General features: G+C 35.8%; 1 protein-coding gene across 4 annotated transcripts in view; it reads left to right on the forward strand.

The window, feature by feature from the left end:
- The window catches only part of SIPA1L2 (signal induced proliferation associated 1 like 2), a 122,928-nt gene extending 99,582 nt beyond the window's left edge, over positions 1 to 23,346 (forward strand). The window contains exons 15-23 of one of the 4 annotated variants that reach the window (XM_053938494.1): positions 810 to 1,198; positions 2,653 to 2,877; positions 4,794 to 4,947; positions 6,931 to 7,150; positions 14,041 to 14,172; positions 18,657 to 18,710; positions 19,672 to 19,795; positions 21,129 to 21,210; positions 22,101 to 23,346. In XM_053938494.1, the coding sequence (XP_053794469.1) occupies positions 810 to 1,198; positions 2,653 to 2,877; positions 4,794 to 4,947; positions 6,931 to 7,150; positions 14,041 to 14,172; positions 18,657 to 18,710; positions 19,672 to 19,795; positions 21,129 to 21,210; positions 22,101 to 22,247 (1,527 nt within the window). In that variant the 3' untranslated portion in view covers positions 22,248 to 23,346. Of the gene's footprint in view, positions 1 to 809; positions 1,199 to 2,652; positions 2,878 to 4,793; positions 4,948 to 6,930; positions 7,151 to 14,040; positions 14,173 to 17,078; positions 17,131 to 18,656; positions 18,711 to 19,671; positions 19,796 to 21,128; positions 21,211 to 22,100 lie in introns of those variants that run through there. The other 3 variants (XM_053938495.1, XM_053938497.1, XM_053938496.1) reach the window with 3 other exon arrangements.
- The last annotated feature ends 298 nt before the right edge of the window (positions 23,347 to 23,644 follow it).

Raw genomic sequence — 23,644 nt, forward strand, 5'->3', positions numbered from 1 at the left:
CAGCATCCCCTAGCATCTGCTAGGAGAGGGATCTCATTAAAAAGTTAGTCACCCTTCCCATTTATATCCTACCCAACAGAAGTCCATTTGCCCTAGTAGAAGTCCATCTACCTTTATTCTGGCTACTGTCACAGACATAAGTGAATCCAACTCTCTATAAAATTTATTTTAAAAGCAAACAACAAAGCCACTGGACTTTATTGGCACAAAGTCTGATGTAATTATTCCACTTCAATAGCCATGCTTAGTTTAGGGCCTTATGACTTAAGTTACTTTCATCTGGTACACATACATCACAATTGGTTTCAATTTAACTAGCCACACTTCCAATTGGATTTGATCCAATGAGCTGCATATTTCAGCCACACTGAGAAAAAGCCAACAATAATTCAGTCCTTGGTGTTTTTCAGATTTGCAGTAGAGCTTGTTTAAACAAATAATTACGAAGGCTTCTAGCTTTAACAAATGCTTATTTTCACTGTTCAGAAATGCAATTTTATGGCTGTTAAGCAGGTCCTATAATCAGAAAATTCAATTCTGATTTTAAGATTTGTGATAGAAGATGGAACTAGAGCCTTTTTATTTGCAGTGACATCAACCTTTAATGTGTCCAGCCAGCTGTGCAATTCATTTCACAGGAACTGGTGGTATAATTGGCTCTTTTCATACTTTGCAGTTATATGATAGCATACTGTAAAAAATAATAAAATGGTCTTTGAATGGCACAAATGCAGTAATTTATATGAAAATAGATCTCTTACTATTTAATTTGAGGGGGATGTCTTTTGGTTTGTTTTCTTGTTGTTAAGACTGGGGACAAAAGCTGTTCAAGTCACTCCAGCAGCAACACCTTATCCAGCAATACATCCAGCAACAGTGATGAGAAGCACTTTGGTTCTGGAGACCTGATGGATCCCGAGCTGCTTGGATTAACGTATATAAAGGGGGCTTCTACAGACAGTGGGATCGATACAGCTCCCTGCATGCCAGCTCCTCTGCTGGCCCCTCTGCACCTGGCTGGCAACAGGTCAGGAGTGCACTGCCACACAGAGCAGTGGACAGAGGCTTCGGAGGCTCCGGGGCCAGACGATGATCCAGCTAAGATCTATGCTGTTCATAGCTATGCCTCTGCTGTTTCCACCAGTCAAGCGGCTGAGGGCAGCATGGGAGACCTGAGTGAAATCTCCTCTCATTCCAGGTATGTGTTTCTTACAAACTAGGAGGTATGGATCATAGGTTAATATACAGGTAACTTTTATGTTGGCTTTACTCTGTTTACCCTTCTTTGAAACTGAACTGAAAAGATTTTTATGTTTTTGTTGTATTCAAATGCCTGTATGAGCCGTTTTCAAGTAATTTTTGATGAGTCTGCCTGGAAAGCATAGCCACACCTCCTCCCAGATCTTATGGAGGCCTTATACATGACCCTTGCAAATTGCTTAGGTTTTTAAAATTGGAAAACATCCAGAAATAAGAGAGACATTTGCACCTAGAACTTATTTCATATACTTTTGGTTTGCTGAGAGAAATCAGAAAAATTGACGATGGACAATTTTACATATAGAGAAACTGCATTGCATGCCATCCCCCGTAATTTACATTATTCTGATGTCTGCTTTATAGTTTTGCTTGTTGAACATCATTTATGGTTGATTTTCAGCTTTTTTTTTTTGGTTACCAATGTAACGTGTGCATGATACATCTGTTGTAAATCTTGTTGAAAGTACACTTTTATAGCTCATTGCCTTTATCTTCCAGTTCCCATTTTATGGTGACTTTGAAATTGAAGCTTTGGTCTATGTGTTAAGGTTTTTACTCTGTAAAGGATAGAAGAAAGTGGTTTGTTCTTCTTTCCCTCTGATTTTCCTGTTTTCAGTGTCAATCAGTACAAGAAAATGACCAAATAATACCTTGTATACTGATTTCCTTATATGCTTGACATGAGTGAATTTGTCTTGTATGGTTATTTTGAGAAATTTATTCTTCAAGGAAGTGTTTGCTTTAGTTTATTTGAAATAGGTTTTAGAGTCTTCACTTAAAGTATGTCTTAGTGCCTACTGGTGCTATTATTCATAATAAAAGAGGCTGCTAAAATTATGCAGAGGACTGTCTTGTTGAGCTGAAATTTACTTCTGTTAAATTTGCTGGTAATTTAATATTAGTATGTCTGATTGAAAGGCACAGGCTAATCTTGCATCAATTGGAAAAATTATTGTGAAATGGAAAAGCACATAGGTTTTATGAATAGGGAGATATTTGAGTAATTCCCTATGTAGTTCTTTATGTAAATGTGTGTGTACGTATTTACTTAAAAGTGCACAGACAAATTGAATATATATATATATATATATATATTTATATTGAATTTAGGCTTTTAGTTTTGATTTGCATCAGTTTGCATTGGCATTTCAGCAAGCTGAATTCCATACATTGTTTGTTCTAGAAACTCATCACAATTCTGTTCTCAAAGAGCTTTAATGTGCACACAGTTGGTGTGTAGAAAATTATTGTGCCAATCTTGCTTCATTGATTTTAACCTTCAGAAAAACTTAACTGTGGTAATTATTGCCGCATACCGGGCGAAGCGTTTCTGATTTGTTGTTGCATAGCATATTTAATTTTTCCTTTTGTATGTTTTGTTCACTTTTCCAGTGGGTCACATCATTCAGGAAGCCCATCAACACACTGCTCCAAAAAGAGTGGCTCCCTAGATACCTCCAAAGTTTATATAGTGTCACAGAATAGTAGTCAACAGATGTCTGAGTCGATTTCAAAATCCTACCACAGACAAGGAGCAGTGAGTAAATATGTCATTGGATGGAAAAAATCAGAAGGAAGTCCTACGCCTGAAGAATCTGAAGTTTCAGAATGCCATGAGTAAGCAGTCTGTTTTACTTTGTTGGGGGAAGAAGGGTAGTGAAAATCAATTTTAAAATAGGATAGAAAAAAATTACAGATTCTGTTTTGCCTTTAAATATTCTGTATTTTTTTCTGTAACACTGGAATAGTCCATGAGAAATGTGTTGTTCTTAGGTGGAAGAAAAAGGCTTGAACTCAAAGGAAAACATGCAGTATCTCAAATATAGAGAGATAATACTTTCATAGTGGTGCATCCATAAAAAAGTAATGCTTGGATCTGCTGCTTAAAATTCCTGCTGGCTTCAAAATCATCTTAATGTCCTTGCTTTCTTTCTCTTGCTGTTTCTCAATAAATTATAGCCAGCCACTGTCTATCTCAATAAATTGACAAAATGACAGGCAGTACCGGATATAATGTAACATTTTCAAATGTTTAATTTGGATTATTCTTTGTTTAATGGGAATGGGTTATTTTTATCTAATACCTAATTTTGAATATGTGTGCGTATTTATGGCAAGAGTAATATTTTAAAATATATGCTAGAATATATATGCTATGAAATATGAATCTGAAGTTAAGCTCTTAAATTCCTAATTTTCAAAAGTAGAAGGGGTTGCTACCCTTCTGTCCTGGTTATATGTATTCCTTAGTGTTAACATAGAGGTGATTTCGTTCCTCACCCACAATGTTTTAATTACATAAATTGTTTGATCATAGTAGTATTTAAATTATAGTGGACTATCCTCAGTGTTTCCCACAGTTTTTTTGATTTTGAAATCAATGAACTACTGAAACAATTTCTCCTTATTTTGAATGGCAGCCTTAAAATAAAATTGCATAATGAATCTGGGTATTTAGAATGAAACAATGGCAATTTAGAAAATTATCTTCAAAAGATAGTTCTGTTAAAGAACTATTAATTGAATATGACAACACTTCCTATATAAAAAAATATTTTCAGATTTTTCCATGGCATACAGTATTGCCTCACCTCTTTCTTTCTAGGAAAACTCTCTATATCACAGAGAGGAAATATCTCTCTGAGGATAATTATGTTGAAATAAAATAGCATCTCTAATTAGCAGTGATGATGAATATCAGGTCAATTGCTGAATTTTGTGCCACTGTAGGTTATAATTCACTGAGAATTACACTTTACCATAGCAAAGCTTATTTTCTCTCTGCTGAAGACAGTCACTGATGAGGCTGCACTTGGCAGAGAGCAATGGCTTCCAGTGTGTGTTCTCTGTGAGTCGCAGTCTCCAGTTCCTTCCATTACATTCTCGAGTAAGCCTGTTAAACTCCTGTCTCTCCTTTCTCACTGGAAGGAGCTGAAAGTTAATAATTCAGTTTGACAGTCTTTTGTTGCCTGTAACTAGATTCTTATGTGCTGATAATTAAAGAAGACACCTGTTTAATTTATCTAAATAGCTTTATGAAATTGCTGATAATAAAATATACTTAAACTGGGCAATTGATTGCCAATGCACTTCAAACATTGCTGTGATGACCACAGTAATTTTGCCAGATTGTGAAGTTGGACGCAATATTGTACTATAAAATATTGATTTTTAAATTTGCTATGGAAGTAAAAGTTAAAGTATTTAATTATGAACCTTTGGAAATGTTGAAATAAATATAACTTTTGTATTGATAGAGAAGTGTGGTGTGTAAAAAAAGAGAGGCAAGATAGGAGAAATAAGGATTATGCTTTTTTAAATTGTTCTTTAGTATTCCTAAACTCCATTTCTCAGTGGTGTAAGAATTTCATTTTGTACCCACAAATAGTTTCATCATAAGGGTAAAGTGATCAAAAAAAATTTCTAAACAGTGTACTGTGTCAGGAGATAATTCTAACAATTTTCACTTTGACAGAAAATTATTGCAGTCTTCAAATCCAATTTCTTGCTAAAAACATCCATTTTCTCAACAGAGTGTATGATGATATTGATGCTGTGTCTGCATCGAGTCCACTCCAAACTTCTGTCAGGAATGCTATTGTTGAAAGCCAGCAAGTCTTGTCCAAAGAAGATTTTCTGAAGTTGATGCTGCCAGACAGCCTCTCTATGGAGGAAGGGAGAAGAAAGGTTGGCTACTTTCTTTGGCTCTATGTGTTTCAGTCTTTCAGTAACCTTAGAAATGGGTTTCTGGTATGCCCAAAATTGCTATACAGAGTGCAATATTGTTTTGTACAAGCTAAGTTTATTCTATGGGGATGACCATAAGTCCCAAAATATCATTTCCCACAAGGATGGGAAATGTTATTTTGATGATTATAAAATCCAGTATTTGTTTAAGTATGTCTTTGCTTAGCTTGACCAGAGGTGAGTGTAGGTTGAGCAACTTCATTATAATTTGAAAGGTTAAAAGTGACATTTTCAAGGAAGGAGGCCCAAATTTGTACATCTTGTGTGATATTAAAACACATGAAGCCCACTTTCCTCTGCCCTATAATACTACCAACAATTCTGCTAGAAATCCAAGTCAGTTTCATTTAGGTATCAGTGGCAGCTGCTCAGAAAGGCATAATTGTCAGTGCTACTGGAGAGCCTGGATCTTATCTTTATAGTATGAAGACAATTGGTAATGCTTAATAGTTCACAATACATGGATAGTGATCTTAAAATTTGCTGCTCCCCAAAGTAAATGGTTCTGAATGCTATGCTTTATGTGAAATAAAGAACAAAGCAATTAAATTACTTGAGATACTTGTCACACTTCCATATTAAGTCAATGCTCTCTTAACCCACTCTGTTTATACAACAGCATAATCATTATGTCTGAACAAAAGTAACATATGGGAATCTTCTAAGTGCAGAGTTGAATTTAAAATTCAGATGATATATATTTTATAATATGAGGTATGTTAAGTGTGCATTATATATGCTTGAATTTTTGTGGGTCATGTCCTGGAGGTTTTTATGATTTATGATTGATACAATAATTGGAGGGGCTTTGTGAAGATTCCAAGAACTGCCAGGATTTTTGGCTGCCTAAATAAGAATCAACAAAGAGAGGAGAGGTGTGGCTGAGATAAATGACTGCTATCCCCTTCCTCTCCAAGGCACCCAAGCAAAAGTTAAGTAAGGAAGTGAGACCATGGGCCCTGACCCACAAGGAGCCCCAGCCACAGGAGCTGGCAGTGTACAGTCTGTGGCTGTGCCTGCATGGAGGGTAGTAACCTTGATATTTGTGAGCCAGTTACCTTTGACAGTGAAGTCAGAAATGAATTTCCTGAATATGTGAGAGTCTACACTATATTCAGTGTTTGCAAAAGCTATTTCTCTTAAGCATTTGTTTTGCATAGGGAACATGGAATGCACAATTAATTACAAAGAAACATGTAATTGTTGTATGCAGGACAAACCAGTAAAATAATGAAGGCATTAACTGTGCTTTGTAGATGCACTGAAAACTGTGTTTGCAGTGCTAAGAAATGACTTAAAAAGTGGAATGGTCCAGCTTTACAATACAGTAGCATCTTGTTTTACTGTAGATATTTGGGTCGTGGTCGAAGTAACTTTTTGAAATGCGTAAGCAGTTTTCACTGAACCCTGTTACCCTCTTTTCTAAGCCTGTTATGTGATATCCAGAGAGATGCAGAGTCTCAAGTTGTTTTTATCATCCAATGAGTTATGTGGCAGCAGATATCAGTTCAGAATGTTTAACAGTAAAGCATGGTCATTTCAAATTAAAATCAAACAGTTCTGTGTATAGTCTTGCATACATATTTGCCAGAGTTGGTAACCTTATATACATTTCTGTAAAACATTGCTGTCATAAGGCTATGAAGTTTTCATTTAACATTTCGTGATTGCTAAAACTGCACAGTATCTGATTAATTCATACTGATATGTTCCAAAATATTGAGAGGAAGGCTGAATATTCAGTTCAGTAACTCTTTTGAGGCCCCAGTAGATCTAATATGGCAGAAGAAATCTCTGGTCTTCTGTATTGGTTCAAGAATTCCAGAGTGCCTGTCCAGAAAAACACTCCCAAGAACTGATGATGGGGATATGACTGTATGAATCACTTCAACCAGCAATATGTGTTCCTATTTTTATCTTTAGTTTTCATTTTATGGAAACCTTTCCCCACGGAGGACACTTTACCGCACCCTCTCTGATGAAAGCATATGTAGCAATCGAAGGGGATCTTCCTATGCCAGCTCTCGAAGCTCAATGATAGACCAGGCCTTGCCAAATGACATCTTGTTCAGCACTACTCCACCGTATCATAGCACACTGCCTCCCAGAATGAGCCTGACTCCTGGAATGGGAAATCTGAGAAGTAAGTCATTGTCACTGTCGTTGCTGAGTTTGGAATATTTGTAGTAAACTACAACAAATCACCAAGTATTAAGTGAGATTTTACTTTTAAAGTGAAATTAAGAAATGTCAAGTCACTGCTCTAGTTATCCTACTAAAAATATTTGGTCAGCGGTACATGCTCATGCTTGCCATTACTTCAATTCATATTTATCATGTTTTCATATTTATCATATTTGGAGACAATGGTGGCTTTACTTCTCAAAGAATTTTCATGAAATCTCTGATAGGCAAAAAACCTTTGTCTGAAGATACTTTTATCATTTTATTTTCCAGTGGTGGCCTAATTAAGCCAAGCTGGCCTGCTTTTTGTTGTTTTGGGATTTTTTTTAATTTTATGTGCACTTAAATTATTGAAATATTCACAAATATATTTGAAATATATATTCACAAATATAATTGTTTAGATAATCCTCTTAGTAAGATCTTAAAAGGAAATGTGCAATAAATGTTGACTTTGACTTCTATTTCCAAATTGAATTTGCTGGTACTTTTTTTTAACATATTAGTAAAACCTTTACAAATGACATTTCATTTTTAATGGCTGCAGAAGAGTAGTCTGAGGTGCTAAGTTAAAACTATTTTATGAATGTGGTTTTTTACTTGTGAAATTTTTGTGACACCTTTATTATCTGCTTAGCTTGCAATAATTCCAGGATGAGCTATGAAGTTTGTAGTAATTAAAAAAAAAAAAAAGAATGAAAAGCCCAAATCTACACAGACAGATATGTATATTTAAGTTAAATATCTATATTTTTTTTACTTAATAAGAGTGAATTGTTTTTTTAAAAAATGCTGAATTTACATGCTTAGGCAGACATATAGTGGATACCTGGAGTTGACAAGCAATCTGGAAAAAAAACCCTGTTTTCTTTAGCTACTCTAATTTTGCACCACAGCTGTCTGCAATTTAAAAAATGGACTCTGAAGTCCATAGTTAAGAAGCTGTGGGTGAATTTCTTGAAAGGATTTAAGGACATTTTAGGCCCACATCCAGGGAGAATGCAGCCAGATGATTTAAAAGAAGTAGCAATAAAAAGGGCTCTGTCATTCATCATGTCCTTCAGGAACTAGTAGTCATCTCTTAACTTTGAGAAATGAGCTTTGTATACAAAACACTTTCCTAGTTAGAGTGGCCTCAGCCATGAGACCAAGTTTTGGTCACTAACCACTGGTTAATTTTAAATTGGTATCTCAGACAAGTGCCAAATTCCTGCCTCAGATGGGAATGCATGCTTGGTGTACCTTTTGCCATTCTAAAAATATTCTTCTATCAGAGTGAAACTCTTTACTATAAATTTGATCTGAGAGGATCCTATTCTTGTACGGATAGCAAATGGAGATCCATTTTCTTTCACTGGAGATTAATTCAGTGGATTTTTTTAGTCTATGAGGGAGCTATATAGTACACCGTTAGGCATCCTGATTGTATTTTCTTTTTTTTTTTGTCTATGTTAGGCCTTGTTTTTTAGAGCCATTTCTTGTGTGCATAAACATGCCATGAGATCAAACCTTCAGCTTGCTTTTCTTCAGGAGATTGGCACAAGGCAATTAACTGTGTACATCCAAGCTTTATGCTGCTCCTCCAGCAGTGATATTTTAGTGGATTTTGTATTAGTTCTGTCTTAGACACCTAATATTTCATTCTTGCTGCTTCTTAGATATAGGAAGTTATATATATGCATATACATAACTGGAAAAAAACCCCATGAAATCAGTATCCTGTCAATCAAAAACTGATCCAAGACAATTCATGCTGTTTTCATATGCAACCTCTATTTTCTGCTTCTGGTTTTGTGTTTTAAAAGTGCTTATCAATGCCAGCTATATAGGATATTTCGTGGTGTTTGTTTCAGGGGTGATTTAATTGGTTATTTGTAATTACTCTGAAAGAAACCACATCATGGCTTGCCCACCTATGTTTCAAAAATAAGGTTAATCAGTATCTCCATATGAGAAACAAACTTCGTCTCTTTTTAGGAAGGTTTTATGTAGTCAGTGCCTAGTAGGTATTTGCATTCTACAACACTGATGTGAGAGGTTTATTTTTCATTTATAATTTTAACATAAGGTTGTAGTTTCAGATATCAGGATTCATATCCTGTCATAGTAATGTCTTTTGTGTATGATCTCAAAGCATTTTAATTTTACTGATATTTAATATTTATAGATATCAGTGGAAATAGCATGGTTTTGGCTGAAATCAATTTTAGAAAGGTATATTCTTGCACATTATCCAGCATGAAATACTGTGGCAGCACCAAATCTCATGAGACCCCTCTAGCAAGGGAAAGTGTGATTAATAGGTAAGCAAGGCAGCACCAAAACCAAAGAGTAATAGGTGGCCCTGAAGGCTTTCAGTTTACTGAGAAATCAGAATTATGAGACAAAATGGCCACACAAATCAAGAAACAGAAACTTCCTCTGACTGTAAGAAGAAGATGGGAAAAGTGAAGCTATAGGACTTTTTAATTATTGTTTTATCACTGGGGAAGTGACATGAAAAAAAGAGTTGCTTTCAGTAAAGCCTGAATTGCCAAGTCTGACAGTCCAGTGCTGTTGATTGCAAACAGTACACAAATGTAGAAATATTAATTTAATTTTATCTTATTTTTAATTTAAACCAGAAGGGAGAGGTAAGTTCTTACCTACCTTTGTGTAGGTAAGAACTCTGGAATTTTACCTTGGAGACATTAAGGATTCCCTGACTGAGACAGTGCTGTTCATACTGACTGATTCTAAATATAGTTGCAGGTACAAATCTATGCCCTTCTTGTAAATTCATGGCAGGTGAATGAGCAGGGAAAGAATTAAAACAATGAGAACCACTGATACTGAACTAGTGTAATAACATAAGTGGGGAACCCGGGGAGACACATGGAGACAATCTGATTTACATGTCAGGCACCGTGGTCCATTCCATCATGAAGCACAAAAATGCCCTAAGTAATAAACTGGCAGGATGTTCCTGTGCTGTGAGGAAAGGAGCAAGGTGCAGGATAGTTGCAGTGAAGAGGGTCATAAGGAAGGGAATATTTTACTATGATATACTGACAAATTCTGAAAGTTCTCAGATTATACATGGCATAGGGAAAAGGCTGCCATAAGTGCAGGAACTGTCTCTACAGCTATGGTCATAGATGGTCATAGATCTTCAAACTGTCTTACTACCCATGTTAGCTTCAATCCAAAAGTAAACTTGTTGATAAGAAGCAATGTTAAAATGAAGGAGCATCACTGTATATTGGTGATGTGCAATGGTAGCTGTTTGGAAATCAGTTTGTCAGCAAGCTGATAAAGACTGTTGATTAATTCACAAAACCGAAGGAGAACGTGTTTGGTGTTACCTGTTCTCACATGGTGAATGGTTCACCTTATTAGAACATAAGGCTATCTTCAGTAAGAGAAGGGAAGGAAAAAGTGCTTGTCAGAAGCACATGTGCATGAGAGCCTATGAGCAGGCTGGCATCCTTGAAGCGAGGCAGCCCTAGGCAATACTAAAGAAGGGAAGGGTTCAGAAGGCAGAAGTTGTTGCTTAAGAGGACTATAGAGATATAATTACTGATTGCAGGAAAGAAAAACAGACATCCCACAGAGTGTGGGATTTACATTTGTGTGAGATTTGATACATTTCTTCACTTGCAGCTGCTTTGGAGAGAATTTACTTGTTAAATGACATGTCTAGTTTGAAGCAAGGAGTACTTAGCAGATAATTTTTTCATGATCTACAATCTCTGCACAAAAGTAGCAGTTGCAACTGAAGCAAGATAATTGTCTTGGAAGTAAAATAGGTTAAGTCAGGTGAATCTTCTTTCTGCATAACTAGTTACTTCTTGAATATGACTGTATGTAGGACCAATTACCACCAGTTTCATGAGCTGTGTTGGAAACTGAACTGACCACACAACTTTGGTGAAAATAGGGACTCTTGATAATGCTTTATACTTTTATGCATCAGTAATAAAAAGAAATAAAATTCCTAAGTGTAGGAAAAGACTGAAAAGACTGGAAACTACAAGATTAATAAATTTATACCAAGAGTAGTACAACAAATAAAATAATCTTTAAATCTGAAAATAACACTTCTTCAAAGGAAATTGTGTTGCTTCAAAAGTCAATATAATGCACAGTAAAGCAGTGGCCTACTAGACTAGGCATGTCCTTCTGGACACACAGAGGTAGGCATGCTTAATCACTTGCCACCTTTGCAAAAATCAAAAAGGGAATGAGGCAACAGCTACTGATGTGACAGTCCTACACAGACAGAGTAAGAGAACAGCAAGGTAAAAAGAGCAGGGAAGAAATGCAAATACAGGAGGCTAGCAGTAATTTTTCTTACCCAGAGCATTCCTGGAAAGCAAACAATATTCTCTAAAATTCAAAGGCACCAAGGCCTATATCATTAGAGCTCATGTTTGGTATTTTTATTCTTTTTCTTCTTCTCCCTCTTTTCGCTCCCCCATTGCAGAAGAACACAATTTATGTCTTGAAAATGAATTATTCTGTGGTGGCATACTCATGCCTGTTCAGTTATTCCACTTAAGAGTTTCAGCCATCAGCATGAGCACTTGCATTTTCAGAGCTATCAATATTCAAATCTCTATTCTGGCAGGCTCTGTCAGGGCTTATGCAGAACTGAATAGGATCCACCCTAAGGTGAACTGAGGTTCTCACAGAGACAATGCATAATGAAGGATGACTACTGGTGAATATATCACTCCTACACTTTAATTTGGAGAGCTGGCAGCATCGCGCTGGGAGCAGGCTTCTTTCTGACAGGTTTCACAATCAGCCTCTTGAGGCTGATCACACAAAAGCAAGGGCTGTCCCTTAGGGCCTGCCTGTTGGTCTAGAACCAAAAGCTGGCTTGCCAGTCTTTCAAATAAGGTATTCTGTCTCTTCTCCACAACAGGGATGTATGAAACATTTGTACTTCCACAAATAAGTTTCTTACCATTCCCAAGTGATACACAGAAGTTCAGAGACTGCTCTGACTCTCAGTTTTCAATGTATTTGAACAAAGGTAGCCTTAGGTAAGGCTTTATGTATGTTTATACAGAACTGAAAATAGAATCTTAGTACAGATATATGAGTAGAATATATGTTTATATTATATTTTCCATTTCATATAGCATCCACTTTTACATACTGAGAGTAGGTTTTGAGAAGGACATTTCTACAGTTTTGTCAAGCCACTTCCAAGTGTAATGTAACAATACTGCATCTTTCATAAAAGTGCAGAACAAGATAAATTCCACAGTAAACACAATTTCTACCTCTTCTGCAGGGACTTCTAATTTTTGACAGAGGATTTTAAGCCTCACTCACTTTCTTTTTCCTCTTATTTTGTATTATTTTTAAGCAAGGTTTCTGCAAAGAATAGAGCATATCATATGCTTCAATCTGTGCAGTGGAATGCTTTGTAACAGCCTACTCTCTTTGGATTTTTAGGTCAGAATCTTTAAGTCAAATGGACATTAATATCAGAACAATGACAGCATGCCATTTCCTTAAACAATAATGTGTCTTCCACTTGTATGAATGCATTTCTTCCTTCATTGTTTTTTGTGTTTGGTTTTTTCCTGGAAAAAAATACTCGTCTTAGGTATTATAGTTTAAATCACTGGAATGACTAGATGGACTTTTCCTCCTGAAATATTTGAGGAAAAATTACTATTTTGACCTTTTTGTTTCATTGGAGTGGATATGTTTGAAGCAAAAATTCTCTTTGCCTGACTATACTATGTGATGAAATTATTATATTCCATTGCTGGCTTTATGGTTAAGATGAAATGTGATTTCAAATAATATTTTTGGTTTATGATCAGTTTTACTCTGTGTGTCTATTCAGTATTCTTTTTAACATATTCACATTGATCAGAGTGAAGATTACTATGGACAAAGTAGGAACATGTAAAGATATTCAAGAAAATTATGAAAATTAGCATCTCCTCTACTAAAATGTATATTTGTAATACATTCTAGAATGTGCATAACTGAAACGTTTGTTTGAACAGTCTATCATGTATACATTTTATTTAATATATGATTTGTGTACCTTTTACAGTGTGTTATGGCTCATTCTGAAATCTCACACAAGTCTTACATCCGCAGAAATAGAGCTACAGATGTTAAACTAATAGGGTAATGTTTTCAATGTGAAAAGGAGACTTGGATATAGGCTAGAATTTACAAATGCATTAAAAGAAAAGCAGGTGGTTTTTTTAAATTGCTTCTGGAACAGGAATATTTTCAGTTTCAGAGTAAAACTATGTGTGTTATGGCTCATTCTGAAATCTCACACAAGTCTTACATCCTCAGAAATACAGCTACAGATGTTAAACTAATAGGGTAATGTTTTCAATGTGAAAAGGAGACTTGGATATAGGCTAGAATTTACAAATGCATTAAAAGAAAAGCAGGTGTTTTTTAAAATTGCTTCTGGAACAGGAATATTTTCAGTTTCAGAGTAAAACTATGCATGTAAATATCTTTCATATTGCTTCACAAATATAATTTGGTGTATCTAGCAACTTTTCTGCTCAGTGCTCAGGTTTAATATGCTATGCTTTAGAATGGATGTTGCCTACTCACACAGTGTTCATATGAAAATGTGAGGGACACGCCATGTGCAGTGGCGCCAAAAAAATTCCCCTTAAAACTTTGCCATCTTACTTTGCCAACATTTAAAGATTGCTCTGCCCATACTGAGTATTGAACAGGAAAAGAAACACAAGGGAAATGAAGATAAGCACTTTTTGCTTATACATTTTTTACAGATCATTATAGTAGCTTCAAAATTAATTGTACATAATTGTTATAGGAAGACTAATTATTGTGTTTATTGTTTAGATGAATTCTGGTTCTCAGATGGGTCCTTATCTGATAAAGCCAAATTCAATGATCCTGGCCTGATGCCCCTGCCAGACACTGCCACAGGGCTAGACTGGTCTCACCTGGTAGATGCTGCACGAGCGTTTGAAGGTAACAGGAAAATTTGAATAAAGATCAATGTTCAGTACACAAACTTTTTTTTTTTTAATATATATTGTTTAGCCACATTTTGAATTACAAAAATCCAGTGTTTACCTCTGTAGCCTTTTAATTCTTTTGGCAGTATCAATTCTCAGTGTTGAAGATTGTCACTGAGATTGTCACTGTCACTCTATATCCATTTTAGATGCAATTCCTCCACTTTAGTGCCTAAGTTTCTTCTGTAATCAATTGCAAGATCAGATCTTTGAAGGAGAAATTCAAAATATTTAAGTTAGATGTTTAAAATGAAACTGGGAGTAACACAGAGTTTGTTGTGTTGTGTTTATAAACTGGCATGTGTAGTCCAAATGATGTTGTGGTCCCTCTCAGTTTTCATAAGCCCTTGAAGACCAGGAGAAATATACAGTATATTTTCCAGCAGCAGGATTTGGGGTGCAGGATATAGACAAGGTTTGCTTTATTAAATTATGGAACCAGATTAACCAAGAAAAAATCTCATCCACCTCTGGGAGCTAAACCTACACTTAATGTCTATACAGAGAAAATAGATGTTGATTTGAGTGTTTATACAAATATACACATTTGAATGTTTGTGTTTTGTTGTTTGAGAGGTGTTTTTTTAGTGATGTCCTAAAATGTCTGACATCTATTAACTGGGGTTGCTTGTGTTACTGAATGTAATCTGTAAGTAAGGATGATGTTACCACAGTCATCGTTGTATAAGATACAGGTCTTAACTTGTGAAAACTGTCTGTGAAGTTAGTGACTTGGATCTTTTTTAGCTTTTCCAAACCATGGAAGTCTAAGTTTTCTGATTCCTGATTCCTTCCCAAAGTAATGATTAAAGTTCACTTTGACTAAAGCTCCTCAGAATTGCTTGTTACACTAATTTAAATGGCATTGTAAAAACCTAAACCAACAGCAATGATTAGGAATTTGAAGAACTGTATTATTCCTTGACCTGATGTGCATTCATTACTATTCAATACTACTCAAACATGGCTGTGGTAGCTGGCAGGAAATACTGTGACACTGAGAATCTTGTCTGCTCTTCCTATGCATTCCTATGTTTGATTGCTTAGGGAACATCCTGCCCTTTGTTACTGACATCTTAAACTACTGAAAAAAAGGTTTGCATCAGTAAATTACTAGCTCTGTAACTTTGTACTTGAAGAATATTTTTAAATACTAATGAAAATGTTGAGTTCAGCTGAGTGAAAGATCATTTTGTACCTGCTATGCTCCTCTATTTTTAGCTTTCTTTGAAAACTAATAGATTTTCATTCTTTTTACTACCTAGTATCATGATTAAAATAATTTCACTTTGGTAAGTGTTATGTAAGTGTAATTACATTTGAATTTCAGAATGAGAGGTAGAGCAATACAGCTAACCCACAGTATCCTAGGGAGGAAGGGTATTAACTTGTTGGGTTTTAATTGCAAATAACTTAGATATATCTGTAGGTAATGCTGAAGAACTGATGGTCTGAGTTGTAAGATAGAAGCTATTTATTAGATGTTTTTTGAATTATTGTAAGAATTTAAGTAGTAAATAATAATCTGTTTTTATATGAAGGACTATAATTATTTTCTGTTTAGGACTTTACAGTAGAGACATCTTTGTATATGTTAGATTATTTATACAATGTTTTGACTAAATTCATAGTGCTGCAACTAGAAACTTTTGCAAGGAATGGAATTTTTAAACCCTTATTCAACTTCATCCTATGTCTTGCAATTTGAAAGTCATTTTAAAAAGAGTAACTGATAGGCATGTCATAAAAGATCACTGGAAAGGAATGTGTTGCATATAAATTATACATATGTGCATGTGAACATTTGCTTGACAAGAAACTTTGTGCAAAGCTGAATATTTACTTCAAACTTTTTCTGAAAATCTTTTATTCCTAAGATGGTCTTCACAGTGTAATGGAGAGCTGTGCATGCATTAACTCCACAAGCTTCAGAAGCTGCATCAGGGAAGGGTTTTTGCTTGAGCTGCCTCTGTGGAAGGTCAGCACCCATAAGCTGCAGCACAATGGACCATTATTTTAACACTCTGCACTCCTTCCTTTGCAAGACATGGTTTTGACTCTGATATTTCTCCAGAGATTATATTTTGCATGCATGCTAACATCAGTCCAGTCAGTAGCAAGGGGAATCCTCCCATTTCTGTCGTACATGGATAGGCTATTTCCAGGTCCCATCTCTTATTTCCTTGGGAAATGCAGAGAGATATAACCAGGGAGCAGTTCACATGATGGAAATACTCTGTTGTAATGTTTCTGTATCCATCCCTGAAGCAAGCAATAAAAAATAGATAGGACTGTATGTGACTCTATGGCAAAGGAGGGAGGGCAGTTGGGGTGAAAAAGAAGTAGTTAAAGAATCAAAAAGAAAGAAAGGATACTCAACTGAGTAAAGATAGATATGGGAGTTTCTAGAATAAGTTGGAAAGCCAAATTTGAAAAAGGAGAAATCCCAGAAAAGACTAAGGGAAAATAAGAGAATTAATTTTTTAATTCTCTCTTTGTGTTACCCTTCCAATAGATCTTCAAGTTAGGGAAGAAGGACTGGCCTTCAACATATGTGTTATGTTGCTGATGACTTTTTAGATCTTTAGATATTTTCCATGTTTTAGGGACAAAAAAGAGAAGCATTTTTGGATGCCCATACCTGCTACTGTAATTATAAAAAACAACTGACACAAATACATATATTGAAAATTGTTGTTAATAGAACTTTGTACTATTTCTACTTCAAACTTTATTATGCTTTAAAAAAGCTCTTTAGTGTTTGATAAGTAATATTGTGAGCATTAAAAGCCTAAGACAGTCCTTCTGACGTCCCTGTTCATTAAAATTGGTGGTTTCAACTCCTGATTTTTTTTCCAGGTGATTTTTATGAATGTCTACTGGTGTCTAGATGTCTACCAATCAAAATGCGGTATTTCTTAATGCAAATTTATCTTTGCAGAAACATGTGTCCTATTATAATTAATGTTATTTTAATACTTTGATTTAAAATCTTCATAGCTAAATGTAATGCTACACATAATATAATGAGAAAGAAGTGGATCATTTAGCATGAAGGATAATTATTTTAACCAAAGTAGTGTGTTAAACTGCTAGAAAAAGAAAAAATGTCAATATTTAGTTAACATTTGGTGATTTCTAGGGCATGCATGTGTAAATCTCTTTGCTTTAATGCATATGTCAGTATATGTTTGTGGGTAGACTTTACCTTAACAATGAGAGAGTGGCTTCATGCTATACTCATTTTAGCCTTTTCTGCTTCCTGTACATCAAAATTGCCTGGAGTTTTTTCTGGCCTCTGTTAGTGGCCTGGAACAGTGAAAATACAGATTCAAACTCTTAGTGGCTACAGCTGTATGACTCTTCTACTGTAAATTTAAGCATGAATTTTTGTCTCATCTTTGGTCTTCCTAAGTCAGTTGTTTAACTTTCAGTATAAAGACCAACATATTTTTTGCAAATATTTTTCTGTGGGTGGTATCTCTTTGAAGTTTGGCAGGGACATCTCAGTTAAAAATAGGAGTTCTGAGATTTACATGTATTTTCTTCTGTTTAGTATGTACATTTTGCTTCAATTGAATAGGAGGGGTCCCTTTAATTTGTAAGAAGCAGAACCTAGGTCTACAGCATCATACCCAGAAATACACTTAATTTTTCTTTATAAAAACTAGTTGTTGTAATGAAAAAGTTAATAGTATAAAGGTGAAATCAGTTATCTGTGTACTTCAGAGTACTCGTTTACACTGTCTTGTTTCTGGGCTATGTACTGTGTTTGATCTGGGAAACTAAGTTTTATTTATCTGTACAAAGTAAATCTATTTATCTTAGTAGGTTTCAAATCTGCAAATGATGTCACTGATTATGTGCTTAAAATTATATTCTTACCTTACTGTCAGCACATATGGAATAGTCATGTTCATATTTGCTGAGATCCATCAGTAGTCAGAAATGAGGCTAAAAGCAGAGGAAATGTGCTGCAGTCTTTGAAATTGGACAAAATCAGACATGCAACTTTTGTTTGTTGTATTATAGAATGAATTGGTGATCTGTGCTATGCTGAAGGGATTTTTAAAACCAACAAAGAGCTTTTTAGTGATTTTCGTTTGGTACAACAAATTTGTCCTTCCTGTTTGAAGAGATCTAGCCTGTATTCACTGTTTGTGTCCTTCAGAGTTTGAAGGATTGTTGTCTTACATAGCCTGCCAAGTTGCCATGCTGTGTCACAATACTGGGTGTTGCTATTCGAGACGTGGGGCATGGCACTTTGTGCTTCCTGTAATGCTGGTGTTGTGTAGACATGGCCTGGCAAGGCTGGGAGTGAGCGCCAGCAGACATTGTACAGGGAACATCCCACTGCGTGCACTGCCACAAGAGCCACAGCTGCCCCAGTGGAGATGGACTGTCTTGCTTATAGGAACACTCTAAATCTTATTGCAGGTTTTGACTCAGATGAAGAATTTGGGCTGTTCTGTCATCAGACGCCGTTTCTAGGTGATGGTCGGGGATTGATGACTTTTGCCTTTTGTAAACTTTTTTTAATACTTCCTATGTTTGCATGTTTGCATGATAATGCAAGCTTTGGGCCTGGTGGGGCGGTAGAGCAAGGGGAGAAAGGGCAAAGCAGGCATGTTGTCGCCAGAATTCATACAAGCCTATAGACATGGATTTTGTTTGGCAGAAATAAGCTAAATCAATCTCCACAGAATATGGATTTTGGTTGGTTGTTTTTTTTGTTTGTTTTTGTTTTTTTTTTTAAGAAGACAAAATAAATCCTAATGAATGCATCATTTACTCCTGTTCTGTGCAATGATGATCTGCATGGCATACTTCTATTATGTGGTGACTGATGTATTTTGGCAACCACACTGTATATCCATAGGTAATTGCATCTGTGCTTGTTAGATTATGTTCTAGTGAAATTCAATACAGATAATAGAGTGCTTTAGTAATACCTATAATAAAAACTCAATTGATAAAAATAGTGTGAATTTATTGGTTTTCAAGTATGCAGATTACCATCAGCTTCTGCAAATGCTTGAGACAGTAAAGCAGTATGAAATGAGCTGTGAAGATATCTGAGGAATCTGAGGGCTTTAAGTCCATGGAAAAAATGCAAACCTTTTTGCTGAATTATTACTGTCGTTGGTTGTGGCCCTGAATTCTGTAATGGTTTTCTGCATATTTCATCAAGACAAATTTACTATTCATATCAACATTAAGTGGTCCAGACAAAACTGTCATACTGATGATAGACACAGAAAAATTGCTTTGGGGTGGCCTTTGGATGCAGGTGTGGGAAAGCCAACTAGTTGGTCCATACATCTGCTGATTATCTTCAAAGCTGAGATGTAGAAGCCTACATCCATTTCGCTAACTGAACAAGGATAATGGCTATAATATAGCCTTTTATTTTGTCCAGTTTTAGAGGTATCCTTATGTTTCTTTTTTACAGATCAGAGAGTAGCATCTTTTTGCACCTTGAATGATATGCAGCAAGCTCAGGGCTTGGAAGGAACACAGGAGTTATCTTTGGATGAGAGTCCCCCAGATGGAAAAGACTTTCTTGAGGATGTGGGGTATGTCAGAATTGAAGCATATTTCTTACAAAAGTATTTTAAGGAAAGATTTTCTCTTAATGTTGCATGTCAAATTGCCTGTATGCAATATCGGAACTATTTGCTATTTGCAAACCAGTAGTTTTTCTTTTATGCAGAGGTGAACTAATCAAGAGAATCTATAACAGAGGACTGCAGAATTTATGCCAAACTACCCAATTCTTCAAATTCTTCCCAGTGTTGTGAGAGAAGTGATTCCTTTCCCCCCCCCCCCCCCCACGACTCTCCACCTATCCTGCTCTAAGGAGTATACTTGTTAATTTAAAAATCATTCTTGTTATAGATTCAGCAGTATAATCTGTTCCACCACCACGCTTTAAAAGAAAAACACATCTTTGATTAGTTTTGCTCTTCAATTGTAGAAATGGAAGAATGGGAAATAGAGGGAAAAGTCTTCTTGCTTGTTAGACTATCACATTTTAATTTGGACCAATTTTACACAAATTAGCTTGCTTACATGGTAAAGCACATTTATTGCAATGACTTCTAAGTCCATATCTTTCCCAAGGCTAATGATCAGTAAGGATTGCAAAAGACTGTTAAAGATGTTCCCCTTTTAGCCATGGCAAACCTGTCAGATTTGTGCAATTGCATGAAGCAGCTGATTCAGCTTTGAATGTAAAGCCTGTCTTTTCACCTGCTCCCTTTTAGACACAATTACTCACATGATGGCTAATTGCATCTATAATGTATGTGGAACTGTCTCCCACAGTGCTCAGTGTCATTCAGAAAACAGAAGCTATTCTCAGTATTTTTCTTCAGTCATGCATTTGATTAACCTGTAGCAATATTTTATGTGTTTTGACCTTTAAACAAAATATTTGTCTCCATTAAGCCATAGGTTTATCCTTTACTAAAAATGACACTACTGCACAGTAGACAAAAGAACTCTTTACAGCTCTTTTGGTTTGCAGTAATTGCTGCTGCATCTTGCTTGAGATTAGTACAGTCCTTATCAGAAAGCAGCTTGTTAACCAATGTGCCTGCACACCATGGAGCACTGAGTGTGAATTGCACTGTGAGGGTATGTGCAAGTCATTCCTAAAACATTGCTTCTTAAAATCATTGTTACTTCTGCCTGATTTGCATGAGAAGCAATGTTGTATTTCAGATATTGCAGGACTGGATTTATGTTCTACTAATAGTCTTTTACTGATGCTGGTTTTGTCTCTATTTTCCTAACTATGCCTAAACTGATTGGTTCCTTTGCTATTACTAAAAGTGTAACTCTGCTAAAGCTGGGGAGAAAATGTTTTTCACTAACTCAAAGTCAAGGCAGTGATTTACTTTACAGGGAACATGCTCCAAGTACTCTGACTGGAAAAGTAAACCAGCTGGAAGTCATCCTCCGGCAGCTACAAACTGACCTGAGAAAGGTAAGATACCACTAGCACCATAACCACTCCCCAGTTTTAGTAGTTTTATTTTTACACAGAGATCATCAAGGGCTTGAAAGAAGTAAATCAGTTAAACTAGACTGTACAGCTCAGTGGTTGATCAGAGCACTGAGGTACTGAAGGTCCTGTGGGAATGGTTATGTGAGGAAATTGGTCCAGGGCCATGTAGTTTATGGGTCTTCACTCCAGAACAATAGTCCTACAAATAGTCATACTCCAGAAAAAAGGAAACACTTCATTTTCCTTTATGGTACTTTGGATTTAACATAGGATACCGTCAGGGCACCATTGCTAAGTAGTTAGCACCCCAGTTTTGTCATCCTTGTTGCCTTGTGCTACCTTGGTCATGTAGCAACAACTTGATTTGTGCCTCATTTGCTGCCAAAATTTCAAGCTGGAGATATTGTCAGGATAATATAAATGAGGCTGCTTTTGATAACAAAATAATCACGTAAGGAAAAGATTTGAAATTAGATATTGTTCTTCCTTAAACATATGCTTGAAATCAATTACTTATAACCTGGGCTCTCACGTATGATTTATTATAGCTAAAAGCTTCTTATGCTTTTAATGCTTGTTTTTTTTTTTTGTTTTTTTTTTTGGTTTTTTTTTTGTTAAATGGTGTAAACTCCTTTAATTTTTCTATTAAAGTAACATCTAGTTTTCTTTTTAGCTTGCAATATTTTCTTGGAATGAATGAAGTTGTTGGAGCATATTTGGGGAATTAAATTACAGTTAACAGTTGTGAGAATAAATTAGGGAGCTCAACAAAATATAGCTGTTATGACTTCCATAGAAATATTAACGACAAAAATAAATGTTGTCATCACAACTACTCACTTTGCTCAACTTGTATCTTTGTTAACCAGGAAAAACAGTACAAGGCAGTTCTCCAAGCAGAGGTGCAGCACCTGAGACAAGATAACATGAGACTTCAGGAAGAGTCTCAAACAGCAGCCGCTCAACTGAGGAAATTTACAGAATGGTTTTTTAATACGATAGACAAAAAATCCTAATGGCTGGGGCCCTGCAAAAGACTTATTTGAACAATGTAACAGCTGTATCTTTTGAATTAGTGGGGTAATAATTTCACTGTGTTCACAATCCATTTTAGGTGTTTCTGCTACATTTTCTGTCCAGCTTTATTCATCTGAAAAGGAGAGAGAACTGTGGCAACCCGTCTTTAAATTCATATGAAGAAAGCAGAGAATGGCAGATACTTGCTTGTGTGCAGACGAATGTAAAAAATCCTTAGTGTCATTTTAGACATTTTTAGAAGTTGCTCTGGCTGGGGCTTGCCTGAAGAGGAATATTTGGGGTTTTAGTTCCTGCATTTCAGGTGTGCTGGTGAAGATGTTAAAGCAATTTAAATTAGCTTGGGCTTCAGTATTGTAAGATAAAAAGAATAACCAGACATATACTTTAATGTTTAAAAGGTGCTCTATTTTTTTGTATGTACAGTAGTTTTATTTCCACAGTCCACATTGTCATAGCAATAAGAATGGAGGTATAGTGAATAGTCACAGAGCTGTGTTTATAAAATGTTAGCACTGATGTGTTTAACACTAGTTTGGATGCAGATACATTAGAGATTATTTATTTGCAGGAACAAATGGTGCCTGAATATAAACAATGTTCTGATTTTCTAAAAATGCACATGCCTTGTAAATGGCTCACTGGCGTTAGCCCACTGCCAGCTTCAGTTTCTTTTGTATAGTTAATGTTCAGCTAAACAGTTACGCTGCTTAACTATTGAAACCATGTATGCTGTGAGCCAGCCAATCAGTTGTACAATGCCAAATTTGTTTCTCTTTGTACAGAAGCTTTGATCAAGTGTCTTGTATTTAACACCTTTATTTAAGCTTATTTAACCTTAAATAGTTGTTTTTATAAAGTTTGTTTTATCTGCACTATGGTGAGGTCAGTTGGTTGCAAGTTGTAATATTTTGAGCTTGCCAAGACTGTACTGAGGAGTTCTAGAAAATTCTAACAATTGGATGCTGCTAGTACACAACTGATTTGTTTGTATGCTTTAGCATTTTTAACTGTTTAATTTGAAATGAACATACATCCTGCTTTTTTAATAAATGTTAAAAATCTAAACTTGAAATATTTTATCTTGTATTATCTGAAATCATTGTTACCAGTAATAGCTCGTGTTTTTGTGTTCAGCTCAGTCCCTCAGCTCTCCATCCAGAGACAGTTCAACCCCTCAGAGCTGCCAGGATCTCTTGTCACTGAGGAGGGGTTGCCACCATTATCACAGTTAATTTCTTTGGTGCATCCTGTCCTGGAGCCCAGGAGGTGGCTTCCCCAGTCTGAACAAAAGCTGTTTGGGCTGTTCATAGGCACCTTAGTGGCCTAGGAGAAAAAAAATCCTGCTTTACTGACAACCATATCCTGGAGAAAATGT

Source organism: Vidua chalybeata, chromosome 3 (genome assembly GCF_026979565.1).
Source record: "Vidua chalybeata isolate OUT-0048 chromosome 3, bVidCha1 merged haplotype, whole genome shotgun sequence".
Lineage (NCBI taxonomy): Eukaryota > Metazoa > Chordata > Aves > Passeriformes > Viduidae > Vidua > Vidua chalybeata.